At 41.6% G+C, this 15,338-nt stretch overlaps 1 protein-coding gene across 1 annotated transcript in view; it reads left to right on the plus strand.

Moving 5' to 3' along the window:
* Window positions 1-791: 791 nt before the first annotated feature.
* The window catches only part of LOC119781941 (WT1 interacting protein), a 55,556-nt gene continuing 41,009 nt past the window's right edge, over window positions 792-15,338 (plus strand). The window contains exon 1 of the mRNA XM_038282589.1: window positions 792-2,759. Coding sequence (XP_038138517.1) covers window positions 1,280-2,759 — 1,480 coding nt within the window. The 5' untranslated portion in view covers window positions 792-1,279. The remainder of the gene's footprint in view (window positions 2,760-15,338) is intronic.

A 15,338-nucleotide genomic window follows, 5' to 3' on the forward strand; every position in this document is an offset into this window, starting at 1 on the left:
GGCCCCGGCCGATACTGGTATCGATATCGGTGCACCACTAGTTATAATCTTGTAACAGACGCTTGATATAGCATTTTTAGATAATTTTTCAGATTATGAAAATAAATAAAGAGAAAGAGATGATGGACTTGTGTAGTATTTGTTTTCGTGGTGTCATTTTTATGTTTAAATAGAAGAAGAGAAATCCAAAATGGCTGCACATATCAGGGATCAGTTAGACCGAAAAATAATCTGCATTAGGCTTGAAAAAACCCTGAATCGGTCAATCTCTAATACACTTTTAAAATATCATTAGAAAAAATTACATTCTGCTAACTGTGTTCATTCATTGAAGAGTTTTATTTTTATGCCAAATTAGAAAAAAAAAGTTTTATGTGAAAAAAATACAGTTGTGTTTAGATTTTGGAGGTTTCCTCCTCAGCTGGGTTCTTTAAACAGATTACTGTTTTACAAATTAGCCTTAAATGACCTACTAACTTTGGTTTAACTGTATTATATTGTAACAGACTCCTGATATAGCATTTTCAGATAAATTTTCAGATTATGAGTTTATCTGAAAGAAATGGAAACTAAAAAAAGAAAACATAATGCCTGCAGAGTGCATATCTGCTGCAGAAAGAGTCCGACCAGGTGAGGTTTTCTTTATGGCGTATTTCACTTTGCAAAGGATGAATGCAGACGTCCCCTTTCCTGTAAACTATTCTCTTCAGAGCCGGGCAGCCCCTTGCTGAGTTGGTCGCAATCATTGTTTCTCTGCAGCATTAACCACATTCCAGAGAGGCGCAGCGCATCCCGTCTCCCTCCCCGCATTCCTTTCAGGCGAACGAGTCCCCCGCGTAAAACCGCCTTTAAATTCAATTTCCCTGCTTTTTCTAGACGCATACTGATAAAAGAAGCCTATTTGTGCTATAAGGGATTATTCAAACCGGTCCAGCTTCCACAGAAGCGCCTGTAAGGGAATCCCGGAGGAAAACCAACAAGGGGAAATTCCTCCGCGCAGCGCGCCATTGACTGTAAAGACCTTTCAACTTAACAAAAACTGAAGTTGACAAACGCATCGCCGTCGACTGGAACTGTGAGAAAGAGTTTTTCGGTGTTGGGAGGAAAGCAGGAGGATCATGCGGCTTGAGGTGCGGGTTTGCGCCTCCGCCGGCGTTTTTGCGTGAAGGAGCCACGGCTGCGCAGCGGCGTTTTTGTTTTGATTTCCATGTGAAACACAATTAGGAGCTCCGCGGAGCGCAGCGCACTCTCAACTTGGTTCTCTCATCTGGAGCGCAACATGGAGCATTATGAGGAGGACTTGGGACTCCGGGCCGCCACACTGATGGAGGACCTTACGCTGTACGAAGCTTATAAAGAAGGGATGTATAACGCCAGGAGGGACTTGGTTATAAACCCAGATTTAGACTTCTCTGCTCCGGCGGTGGCTGGGCTGAAAACCAAGCCGATGAATGGCACCTCTGTGCTCCACCAGCAGCATCACACTTTGGAGAATTTCACGCCGGGGAATAAAGTGTATAACGCGGCTCCTGTGCGTCCGGTGAGCTGCAGCCGGACGGTTCCCGTGGATTTCTGCGCCCCTCAGAGAGACGCTCCTTTCACCGAGGAGGGCTGCTGCACCAAATCCGAAGTGGCTTTGCCCTGCTACCCCGGCACATCCGAAAGGCACCGGAGGTACTCTTTAGAGGTGCAGGGACACAGGTACAGCACCGGGTCCACTTTTGACGGAGTCCCTCTCAGCAAAGCGGCGCCTCTGCCCGGCAACAGGTGCAACAGCATCTGCATAACCAGCAGCCACGACGGGAGGTACGGCGCAGCGAGTCCCCGCTCCAGCCTGGCGTCCTCCCTGTCCTCTCAGGAGCAAAGCAAACATGCCAGCCCGCGATCGAGCATCAGCAGCCCGCGCACCAGCCTGGTGGTACCGACCCAGGACCGATACAGCAGCCCGAGGTCCAGCTTGGTTCACTGTGAGGGCAACGGCATCCTTAGCCCGCGATCCAGCTATGCCAGCACGGCCAGTGACACCAGCAAGCACTCCAGTCCCCGGACCAGCCTGAACAGCTGCGATTGCTGCAGCAAGCCCAGCAGCAACCGCACCAGCGGCATCAGCATGGGCTACGACCAGAGGCACGCCAGTCCCAGGTCCAGCACGGCCAGCCAGTACTCCTTTACCACCAGTCCGAGATCCAGCTACTCTGACTCTCGGTACGGGCCTGTGGTCAACCATGACCTGGAGGGGGCCATCCTGCACGGCGCGCCCCTGGCGAGTCCCCGATCCAGCTTCTGCAGCCAGGACGGGAGCGCTAGAGCCGGGGCCGCGGCCAACTGCGTGCTCAGCCCGCGCTCCAGCATCTCCAGCCACAGCTCCAGAAGCTCCCGCAGCTCCAGGGGGTCTATGAGCACCTACCCGGACCTGCAGCTGCCCTCACCCAGGTCCTCCATGCTGGGCAGCGGGTTACCTGAGGACGCCTTACTGCAGGAGCTCGCAGACTCCAACGGGATGCAGACTCGCATGCATCTGCAGACGGTGCCCGAACCTCAGCCTCATCCGGGAGGGACCGCGGAGATAAACGCCGGTTCACCGTCCTCCTTCAGCTACGGCGTGTCCTCAAAGGCGGCCTCATCAGGCCAGAGGTATAAGTTACCTTACCAGGTGACCAGCAGGGAGAATGGGCCGAGCCAGGCGGAGAAACGGCTGGAGGCGCTCACCTTGGAGCTGGAGAAGGAGTTGGAGATGCATATGAAAAAGGAATACTTTGGTATGTTTCGGAATTATTTACCCAAGTTAGACATGCGTCAATAATCACACCTTTTTTCCTTAATATTCTCCTATGGTGGTTTGCAGGTTATTACTAAAAACAGATTTATTTGAAATACATCCAACAAACTCCCACTTTGTTTTGACTCTTCATGCATCAGCCTCTGATCCAATGTTTAAAATCTGATAAAGATACTTATTTTTTACTATCCAAGTCAAAATATTTTTTGTCAGGGAATTAATTGTACTTTTTTGTGCTTGATATTTAAAATAATTTTACTGGATGAAAAAAAAATCTCTGCTGACCAGAATAAGCCCAAATGGTTAATCTATAGTCTCTCTTTTTATTATTTTGTATGAGATGATCAGAAATTTTAAAAGGAAATCTTTCAATCATGATTTTTTTGTCTGCTCGGATTTGCATAAAGTAAGATGCAGGAAAACTGATTTGATAAAGTCGCTTTAGCTGACCTAATCTGATAAGTGGTGCTTATACCCATCTGTAAAATCAACAGGTTGCCTGCAAAGTTCAATTTTAGCCATGCAGAGATTAGCTGACCTTTTTCCCCAGAGTACAAAACCTTCTGCTTTTAGAGCCATGATGGAATCAAGAAATGCCATCGCTGCTTCTGGTGTTTTAAATGCAGTCTGCTGCTAATAAAATCTGGAAAGCATCCCTGTTTCTATATCTTTGAAGCCCGTTTGCAACATGCTAATGCTACATGACCACAAACAGGTCACCCTCGGCCTGGTGGGCGATGCTTTGCAGGGCAGTACTAATGTCTTGGCAGAGCTAACATTTGCAGAGAACAGCACGGCGCTGAATGGACCCCTCTGTTCTGGCAGAGCACACACCCTTCTGTCATTTGGAGCAGTGTAGTCGGGGTTTGCTGAAAATCAAGTGCACTTTGGGAGTCACTGAGGGGGAGCAAAGGCAGGCAAACTCGAAAACAATGTTTTAGGATAGCAGCATTTGCCCTTACAATACCCACTCCCCTTTTTTCACTGAAAAAGATCAGTTTTCACTGTTCTGTGCACTGTTTGGAAACTTTGTCTTATTAATTTTAGGCTTGCAGAGAAACTTCCAATCAACATTATGGGATTTTAGAGACAGACAAATGGCTGCAGTGAGGAAACAGTGGCTTGTTCTGCAGTCTGTGCACTTGCTTAGAGTCAGCCGACACAGCTGTGGATTTGTTCCAGAGGAGCAGGTGAAAGCGGGGAGATGGGAGGGCCAGGAGGAGGAAGAGCCAGGGAGATAATGGAGGTGGTAATAGATAGAGATGGATAGAGGAGGGAGGGAGAAGAATGCAGTCAGACGTTCCTCAGTTTGAGCCCATTAGAGACAGCTCTGTTTCTGTAGCGACAGTGTAGAAATTGATCGGCGAGGCCTTCTTTCAGGGGGCCCCAGCGTTGCCTGCCAGTGTCCCGCTCTGCCTGCTCCGTGCTGCCGGCTGGCCCTTGTGTGGCCTCTGTTTGTTGTGGCAGAGGAGCTGTGAATCAACAGCTGGGCCCGATGGAAGCTTGCAAATGAAGCAGCAGAGTGAGCCCCTCCCCTCCAGCAACTCAGCTCAACTCCCCCGCAAAAGCCCTTCATTAACCAGCCAGTGGGGAGTCGGGCAGCACCAGACACTTGGCACACGATCTTGGCTGGCGGGCCAGACATAGTTAGTGGGGGTCAAGTCTGATCACCTGCCCAGAATTATAATGGCAGTAGTCATGCACATGCCTGACACACACATGCTGACTTGTGAACAAAAGCACACAGTATTTTTGCTGTAGTGAAGCCAGAGACACACTACAGCCGAAGTCAGTGTGTGGATGTTTGTGTTTGCTGCAAATTTAAAAAACCTCAGTACCATTTATGCAAATTTAGAAGAAAAACAGTCATTTTAGATCTTCTTTTGGTGATATTATTCTGCATTATTTCTGACAATGCTGGTAACGATTTGTTATTTATGAAAATCAGATTAATTGTTGGATTGTCTACCTGTTCATTTTATCCATCTTTGTTTAAAACAAAAGGCATGTAGGAAGGAGGAGGCTTTAAGGCTTATATTGCAGGAGGTTTTAATCTACAAGAATTTTCAATTCTTATAAAGGAAATTAAAATCAGAGAGCTAATCTCCTGCAGAACCAAGAGTTTGATTATTAGTCAAACTAACATCTATTCAGCTATGATTAAGCAAAGAAGAAGAAAAAGAAAAGAAAAATAGCATCAGACTAATGCTACAAATTTCAAGTAACCAATGTCTACAAATCCAAATAGGAATAAACATGTAAAGCACGTGGAAATTCTGTACTGACAGGCAAAGTTACCAACTGGCAAGTGTATAATAGGGTTTCTGCGGGTCATTAAAAATCATTAAAAGTCATTAAATTATAATGTCTTTAATTAAGGCCTTAATTGGCATTGAATTTCATTAAATGGAATTATAAAAACAGTTTTGTCAGATATATCAGATATAACGTGTTGTGAGTGTTTGCGTGGAGCTGCTTCTGGTTGATCATAAAGCTGTATGTTCGGAAAAGAATCTCAAGGCAGAGAAAAAGCTAGAGAACGCGAAAATGCAAATGTCAACTAAAGTGGCTGGAAAATTAGGAATTTGGGAGATGGCTGCAGCCTGTCGATGGTAAAGATGACGAAGGATTTTGGCGTGTTTTTTATATATACCGGTATATGAGATTCATGGGTACTTGTTGATGGCATTAAAATTATTTCTAAGAGCATTAAAAAGAATAAAATTACAGTTCCTGTATAAACCCTGTATAAAGACTTCATGTTTTAAATCATCAGCATGCCACAAGACGTTGGTTTGTGGAGACCCATGTTTCCAGAGGGGGATTTTAAAGGAACTGGGGGAGTGGAGTTGCTGAAGGGGATGAACAGCCTCTGTTGCCTCTGTGTCTACCAGAGTAAAAAATGACCAGGGTAGAACATCACAGACTGCTCCACTTTCAAATAGGTTGATGCTTTTTTTTTTTTACAGTGATTTATTCTTATTACAGTCAGAATCACCTTTAGTTGCAAGAGTCTGTTGACAAAAACAATGAATTTGACTCTATTTTAACTTGGCTTTTAATGAAAATGGAAAAATAGACATGATTATGCTTTGCCCCTTTGCTTATTTCATGCTGTTGGTTGGCCCTTGTGTGACCTCTAGGTTAGAATGGAGCCAAATAATGGTAGTAAATCCTTCAATTGCAGTAATATTAAGACATCTTTTTTAACTATTGTGTCCTGAGGCCCAAACAAAACAAACCAGAAGCCAGGAGGAATGACAAGGTGTGGCTAATGAGGCCATGGGGGAAGTTTGCTGGACTTTACTTACTCATTGTCTGTGAATGCTACAAACTTCCTTTGACTTTGAAGGGATCATAATTCAGGAAGTAGACGCTGAAAAAAGATCACAGGTTTATGGCTAGATCATGACCAGAACTCACACTTTGTTATCACTCTGTATAAGTTATTAATTGTGATAAAGTAGCCATTTTTGTTTAGATGCTGAAAATGACCGTTTTTATTTTCCTCTCTGTCTGTGGGTGAGACCTTGGTAGATTCTGATATGTGAGAAGAGTTGAGGTCGAGACAAACCAGATCTGATTTAATGTTCGATCTGACAGATGAACAGATTGTATAAAGTCGCAGGCATTAGGTAGAAATGAATGGGGCTGCCTTGTGCTTATGTAGTTTCCAGCCAAAGTAGACCCCCAGTCTATGTTAGTCAGATGTAAGTCCAATTTTAAAAGGTGAGTCATCAGTCTGACAGGAAGTGAGACATGATGGCAGAGTAAAACTGGTCTGCATTGGGTAAAATACGATAAAAAATCTCTTAAGTTGCAAGGTAAACCGGTCAGGTCCATCCCTGTATAGAAATCTTCTTTGATCCTGGTAGAGCATGTCTGGTGTATATTCTCCAGTGAAAGGAGAAAAACAAGATTTGGTTGCCGATTTGGAACAGTTCTGACATTTTCAACACTTACCTCACATGACTGATGAATGGTTTTACCTACTGGCATCCTGAAAACAAGCTTTAGAATCACACTTATCTCTTCACATCTCCAATTGGCATGTACCATTGCAAAGTACAATTTGCCCGACTGCAACTGTCAGTAAAACGGGACAGATGGACCCAGTATTCAGGCGAGTCAGACAATGGGAAGTTTCAAAACGTTTAATGACAGAATATTAGGCAGAACAGAACAGAGACAAAATAGAACATGGGCTGCTGTGGATCAGTGGACCTGCAACCGCTGCAGGGGAGGGCGGAGCATCGCCCATCACTGGCACTCTGGTTGAGGGAGAACCACAGGTAAGTGACCACGATAATCTGACAGAAGATAATTGTCCGTGTGAGTCACTTACCTGGTTTAACAGTTCAGTCCATCTTCTCGGGTGAGGCAGGATCAGCCGATGCACTGCCAAAGAAATGCGACGCTCAGCCATCCAGAGTGTCCCCGATGCAGCAACCCCAGTGAGCAGGCAAGAGACCGATCCAGGTCAGGGAAACGGTTCAAAACAGGATCGTTCTGAGATCCAGGAGTCTGTAGCCTGGTCAGGGGTTCTGATCCAAACAGGAACTGAAAGATCCAGGGTTCCAGAAATCCACAGAGCGTTCGGGCAGGTTCAGAGTTCCAAGATTCCAGCAACAAGACAAGACAAGACATGGTTCCAGGAGAAACTGCAGAACTTTAACTGGCTCCATCCAGAAGCCAGGATCACTGGAGTTAAAACTGGCTTTCCCCGCACGCCGAGCAAAACGCTGAGGGCTTAGCGGAGAAGAGTCGCGACATAACCAGGATACAGGAGACAAACACAAACAGCCTCTCTTCACACTGGCCGCCGAGAGTCAGGACATTAACAACAGACCTAACTAATCTAAAACTCAAACAAACATGAATAACTAACATGAATACATAACACAAATAATGATCTGGCCCCGATAGCTGGGCTTAACCATATTTAAAGCAGACCAAACAGGTGGATAAGATGAATGATAATTGGAGCGCATGAGGGGAACGGCACGTGAATGAAGTGAGTGATTAGATCAGCTACCTGGGCTGCGATCCTGACAACACCTTCAATAAAACCTTCACCCATCTCTGATCTTTTGTCCATGCTAGTTTCCGTACTCTTCTTTCTTTTTATTAGAGCCAAGCATATTGTGAACCTCTGACAACATTATGTTTAGCATCTCCTTGTTAATTCACTTTAATTGATTGAAATCCGTCTAATTCCCATTTTCTTTTTTCAGCAGTTTGAAGGTTAACTCAAACATCAATTGAGCGTTTGATGAAAACATGGCTAATGATTAAGCATTCTTACCTAGAGGTTCCCTAAAATCTCAGGTTATGACTCACATAATGGTACCAGAGTCGACTCATGACCCAAGCTATTGGATGAGTAACAAACATTTCTACAAATTCAGCTAATCGTACGAGTAATAACGAGACAAACAACATAGACAACCAAAGTAGTTGGTTATTGTTCATTTTAAATCATGCTTCTATATATTTAAGCACTTAAAAATAAATGTTTGCCGTTTAGTTTTCTGTCTGATCTCAAGCCGTCATACTAGCTGATTAAGGACCCAGCCTTTATGAATCAGTGGTCTTACCCTCCTTGTTTGAAGAATCAGGCTGCAGAGGCCTGGTTACATCCAACAGCACATACTCCGTTTTTGGCTTAAGCAACAGTACAATGACATCTGTCTTTATTAAAATCCATAGCTGGCCAACCTAATCATATATTCCAATAACATTACATAACCCCAAGCTATGGTTTTATTGCAACCAGTTATTTGGAAAGCTTTTCCTCTTTTTGAACTTCCGTGTTAGATTCCTGTGATATTTTCTTTTTTTCTTTTGCAGAAAGACTCGGCAACCAATTAGGTTTGAACACCAAGAAAGGTTTCTCACAAGAGTAATAACAGGCTGGTGTTCAGCAGGGAGCTTTCTGTCGAAATGTCCATAATATAGACGTTATGACTCAGAAGGCCACAAACGAATGTCTCATTAAGTGATGGTGTTTTATTTTTAACCATGGAGCACACGCTGCATCCTGTCCCTTCCAAGTAGGCATGTTCTGACATGGGGCACATGACAGATCCGGCATCCTGTTTTCCAGTAACTAACAGAGAACGCTTGGGAGATTTCCCCCGCTGTCCTGTTAAACCATAACCACATCCTCACTTCACAGACGCTCCAGGATTTATTGCATGTGGGGCAATAAATCCCATTTACTGTTGATGTTTACAAGTTGACGCGTGAAAATTCAAAAGTCCTGCTGAACACATGGTGTGGGGCTGTTGAGGAATAAATGATGGAACAAAGATGAGAAGGTAATTCGATGGATTCATGTAAATAAATCTTCTTGTTTCCTGTTCAGCTGCCAAAGCCAGAGAGTCTTCCAAAAGAAAATCAGGAAACGTCCAAATTACACCATACAGAGGAATAAGATAAATCGAAACTATAACCCTAACGCAGTGCCTTTGAAAAAATATCTTACCCTTTGGACTTTTTAGGGTTTTGTCATAATATGACCACAAAGTGACGCGTTATTGAGAGGTGGAAGGAAAATGAAGCATGGTCCGTAATCCCACCAATCAAGGCTTTGTAGAACAACATTTCACAGCAGTTACATCTGTAGGTCTGTGGTTGTCTTTCTTCCTGGAGAATGAAATCTTTGTTCATTACTCTTTGCCCAACAGCTAATTTCTCAAGCAAATATGATGAAAAGGAGTCTTTAGACATCCCCTTTGAAGTCATGTGACAGATTCTGTGTTGATTTTAGCTCTGGAGTTTGACTGGGCCATTCCTACACATGCATACGCTTTCATTGAAATCAGTATTTTCCACCACTGGTTACCAGGACCAACTGTCCTGCAGGTTTTAGACATGTCTTTGCTCCAGGACACCTAAAAAAAAGCTATTCATGATTCCTCAGCAGCTGCAGATTATCTAGAAGCCTGTCAGTCAGTCATTTATTCAGGTCAGTTGGTTCTGGGGAGCAGGCTCGGGAAACTCATGTTCTATGTTTTGGGTACTTGGTCCTGTTGGAAGATTAAAAAGAAGATTTATCCAAATACAGCCTTTGGATTTAGATGTTTAAACCTTTGTCATTTCCAAATAGCTAGATTTGCTGATCTTACTGACATAATCCCCAAAACATGACTCTGCCCCTACCATGGTTAATATATCTATTAGCAATTTGCACCTAATTAGGGCTGCAACTATCATTTAGTTCAGTAAGCGATTAATCTATAGATTTGTTTGTTTGATTTATCATTTAGGCTCCACATTGACGGAGTAGGTACCAATGCTGCCTTGCAGCAAGAAGGTTCTGGGTTTGATTCCCGGCCCGGGGTTTTTCTGCATGGGGATTGCATGTTCTACCTGTGCATGCAGGCACTCTGGCTTCCTCCCACAGTCCAAAAACCAAAAACATGACTGTTAGGTTAATTGACTTCTCTAGATTCTCCTTAGGTTTAAGTGTGTGCGTGAATGGTTGTTTGTCCTGCGTGTTTCTGTGTTGCCCTGCGATGGACCTGTCCAGGGTGTACCCCACCTCTTGCCCATTGGCAGCTGGAGGTAGGCACCAGCACCCCTCCCGACCCTAGCAGGGATAAATGTGATGGAAAATGGATGGATGGATGGATTACAGGGATGGGACGATTTATGAAAACTGACCGAACCATTCGGTTCGACTGTCTCGGTTCGATTCGCGTGTTTTTCGTTCAGTTGATGCGCTGCTCCTTTTTCTCATAGGCGAAGCGTTTACACTCCAGAGCAGAAGGTGGCGGTACTGCGACCAAAGCCAACCACCAGTAGTAAACAAGAAGAAGAAGAAGCAAAGCAGCGTAGCCGGGTGTAGCAGGGAAAAAAATCAGTTGTTGTGGAGAATTGTGTGGGTATGGCGAGTGGGAAAGAACAGGAGTTGGAAGACGCGCCAGCAGCACTTTATAGGTCTGCTGTATGGGACCACTTTGCATTTAGAGTGACCTACGATGACGGCGGGAAGAAAGTTGTGGATAAAAGTGCAACAGTGTGCAAGCATTGTGCAACACGTTTTGTTTATGCTAACAGCAACACGACCAACATGTCATGCTAACCCCGAAATCCCTCCCACTCCGTCAGCAACCCGCGCTGCGCTCCAGACCGGCTGCTCAAAGCAAAGCCTACAGCCCCCACTGTGGCTCCCGTCCGCTCCCCTCTGAGTCCCTTGGAGATGGTAGAGAGCATGCGTGAGATGATTAAATTCAAAGCAGCAAGACATACGGAAATGATTCAGGGTTTCCGCGGATCATTTAAAATAATTACAATCCATTATTTTTTGGGGGATTTCTTCATTAATTTCATAAATTTTTATGGGATTTTGGTGTAACAATCAACATATACCGAATCGAACCGAAAACGTTGACCACGAAACCGTGAATCGAACCGAACCGTGGATTTTGTGAACCGTTCCACCCCTAATGGATTAATAAATCAGTTAATCAAAATAGGGACACTTTTACGAAATTAAATATTCTAAATAAACAAAGTTTTAGAATATTAAAACAATTTTTTATTGCATTTTTAGTTTTTTGGTTTTTAGTGCATTTCTAATTCTGAATGGAAAAACATAAAGCAATACAAATAGAAACACACACACATATATATGCACGTGTGTATTGTATATAATGCAAATTAGGTGACAATTATTAAAAAATTATTTATTCAATTAATCGTTTCAGCCCTACACTTAAGCTATAGATATTATTGACGCTTGACCTAATCTTAGCACTCTCCTCCTTGTCTTTCTGCATCCTCTACATTTTTTGAGGCAGACTCCAAACAGGACTTCTTGCTGCTTTCTTTATGTCATTTTCCCTACTTTATTGTTATTCATTTTTCTGTATAGACCTAGCACCAAAAAAAAAAAAAATCAAAGTTCTGTTTATAAATATATGTAATGACGTAAAAGTCTAGGGTTTAAGCAAGGTGAGTTTCTTTTTGAATCATTGTTGACTCACTTATGACGTAATCCAGAAAGTTATTCATTTCCCTCTTCTACAATGTTGCCCTCCAGGCTTTTGCCTGTGAATGTTCAGACACCAGTCAGAGACAGGGCGTATGGAGACTAGAATCATTCCACTAAATGTCTTCCTTCCTCCTTGTTTTCCGTCTGCTATGAAAGCTCTCACAAACAGGGTGTTTAGATTTATCAACATAAAGGGTTTTTTTGTTTTGTTAGGTGGTTTGTGTTTTAGACAATTGGCCTCTTTGCAAATGGCTTGAAAAATAAGGCTTCAGTTAAATGATCATGCCCGTACTCTGTCTCTAACCTCAGATAGACTTCCAATATGCCTAATACTGCCTAATATTCTCTCTTGTGCACTAAAGCAAAAATCTTTTTTCTACAATCCATGATAATTACCTCTGCCAAGGAGGTTATGGAGGTTACGTTTGTCTGTCTGTCCATCTGTCTGCCTGTGTACAGATTAACCTGAAAAGTTTTGGATGGATTTTAATGAGATTTATATCAGAGGTGTCCCTCAGTACAAGGGAAAATCCATAAAATTTTGGTGATGATCCAGGTCATAATATAGATACAGGAATTATTTTTAAAGATTCTCTAACAGCGTGAGATAGGGATATTCCAGAGGTATTTTACTGAATGCAAAAACACAAGAAAAGGGAACGTTGAAAACCTATGAGCAGAAAATTGAATTGAGTTTTTTACTAGAGGTGCACCTTATTGCAAGGAAATTTTAATTTAAATGTGCTAATGATCCAGATTATATGCAAGTTTTAGCTATAAGTCCAAATTTGGGGCAAAATGTGCTGCTTGGCGGAGGTCTTCACACTCTGAGTGCTTTTCTAATGTTTTGACTAATACAAAGTAAAACGATTGCTCAGTATTTTGAGGTTTATAGTAGATGTTTCTTTAGCTTATGTTGCTATAAGTACCCTCACTCCATGCATGCAGTGGGCCTATATTAGTTTTTTTCCTGATACATGCATGAATTCACTTATTCATTAGTGCATTCAGCAACCATACCTTTAGCTCACATGAAGCGCATGCATTACTGTCCTCTCCAATTACTGTCCACTGTTAATGTTCTCTTTGATTTGTTACTATATGTTTCTTCTTATTTAAGTTTAGACTTTTGGAAAATGTGTTATTGTTGTGTATTTTTATATAATGTAAATGGAGGAAGAGAAAGCAATATCAGTCTAAAATACTGGACCCAAATTTTAGCGCCATATTTCTGGAATCGGTCAGAGTGATGTGATGTTTTTGCTTTCATCCATGCAGACCAATAGAAATGGGTCTTTGCTCCTCACTCCAAAGAAAAGCCTCCCATCAGAAGTGAAGAGAATGTGATCTGGATAATGCAATTTGAAAAAAAAAAACAATCCTACAAACAGATATTTTAAAACAAGTTTAAATATTAAAAGTTGTAAAAAAAAAAAAAAAAAAAGTAGGAATAAAATGTTATATAAAATTATATTAAACTTTTTTTTAAAGGTACAATTGGAAAAAACTTATATGAAAAATACAATTTGAAAAAGCACAGCAAAGTTACTTTTAAATCCTTTTTTTTTTAAAGTCTTTTAGAGTAATGGAGCAAATTTCACCTCATACATATTATGACACAGTAATTAATAGTCCAGTTTAGGCTCTGTTCATTCATCCAGTCAAACTAAATGCTAGATGCTTCTATTAACAACAAGTTAGGTGTAATGTACTCTTTTTCTCTAAACCATTGCACAAACATATTTATAAATATAAAGAAGGGGAAAAAAAGGGAAAAAAATCTTTCTGCATCATAGATAAGTTTGTACAAATGGGTTTTTATCCCTCCATGAGCGGAGGGGTGTAAGTGTCCATATCCCCTGATGGGATCTTGTGTTACGTTACGTCCTGTGGGCACTCTGACCCAAGACTCACCCCATCAAGGCTCTGACCCTGCACTCGCTAAGGAATGTGACCTCAGAGAAGGTTGTCTTGTGTTAGAGAGATTTCGTTAGGCTTCTGCTGCTGCTGTCTATCAAACCGTGGAAGACATTGCTTTCTTGTTTCCTAATGAGAGATGACAGTAGTTTGTGGAGCTGCTAACCACTCAGGGGACGGTGGACGGTTTTTGTGTTTGGTTCATCAGAGCATCACTCGAAGCGAGAACCACCTGTCTGCAGGTGTTATAGATGCATCTACAGTATTATTCAAAAGAAGTATTTAATTAATTAACAAATTATGTATTTCCTCGATTTAAGTTTGTTCATTTTGATGATTATTGCTTAATATTAAAACTGCCCCAAAAACATGCTTATTTTGAAATAGAATATATCCTTTTAAATTAAAAAACATTAGACGCTCAATTTAGTTTCTCATTAGTTAAAGTTGGATGTTCCCGTTTTTATTCTTAGGTTCAAGAGTGACTGAATACAAGAAATGATATAGTTGCAGCAAAGGCCGAGACAAATTATTTTAATTAATTAATACTTGAAAAAATTGTAAACAGATTTAGTCATAAATTGAGTGGAGTATAGATGCCTGCAGCTGAAGAAGCAGTCCTCTATGAGCAGTTATTATGGCAAAATTGTATGAAAATAAAAACTGAAATAACATTTTACTTTACTAATCAAAAACCTTTCTTGTTTGTCAATTTGCTCTATTCAGAACTCCTCAAGTGGTAAAAATATTTTATTTTTAACTGTTTTCAATTCAAATAGACTCTTCTTTAAAGGAACCTTTTGCTATCCGATTATTAATTGTTTAATTCATAAAATAAATAAAGGTTTAATTAATTAGCAAAATAATTGTTAGTTGCAACATCTCTGATGTGAAAAGCAATCAATAGTGAATCCTTTTGTGTTGGTCTAATGTGTGTAACATTTTCTGAAAAAGATATATTTTTTAATGTTATTACTTGGAGCCAACGTTTGCAATGTTGTTCAAAGTTATTGTTGTATACCTATAGACATATTGGTGTCTAGGTTCAGGTCTTTTTAATTTATAAAGGAAAACTAAGCATAGTTAAAGGAAAAGGGTTCAGTACAGTGTGATAAATTGAATATTTTATGTTTTGTTTTAAATTCTGTGAAAATGAATCTAACTAATCTGTTTGACATTTACTTCTCAAAAGGAAAAGTGCAGGAACTCAACCTTCCAGTCTTCTCTTTGTGGAATGCGTCACATCCACTGGGTTTCCCAAAGCTCTTTCTTTAATGTAATTTCAACGATATTATGTAATGCATGGAAACGATGAGAGGCAGCCTTGTAGAGCTTGAATCTCAATTTATCCATGAAATATATCTTCAAACTAACTATTTTAGCTCTCACATGTCAGCAGACCTGGACATCTGAAATATTTTGTGAAGAAATATGTTTTAATGACAAACCTTTAAATTTCCTCATGCTGTTCACCTATAGAGCCGTTCAGAAGCGTAGTCTCTGACCCATACTGCTCCCTGAACGCCCCACAATGGCAGCCCACTGCTCCCCAAGGGGATGGGTTAAATTAAAAGAAAAAAAAAATATTAGATGAGGAGGTAAATTTCTCCACTGTGTGATAAATAAAGTTAGCTTATTATG

Source organism: Cyprinodon tularosa, unplaced genomic scaffold (genome assembly GCF_016077235.1).
Source record: "Cyprinodon tularosa strain WSP-4 unplaced genomic scaffold, ASM1607723v1 ctg186, whole genome shotgun sequence".
Classification (NCBI taxonomy): Eukaryota; Metazoa; Chordata; class Actinopteri; order Cyprinodontiformes; family Cyprinodontidae; genus Cyprinodon; species Cyprinodon tularosa.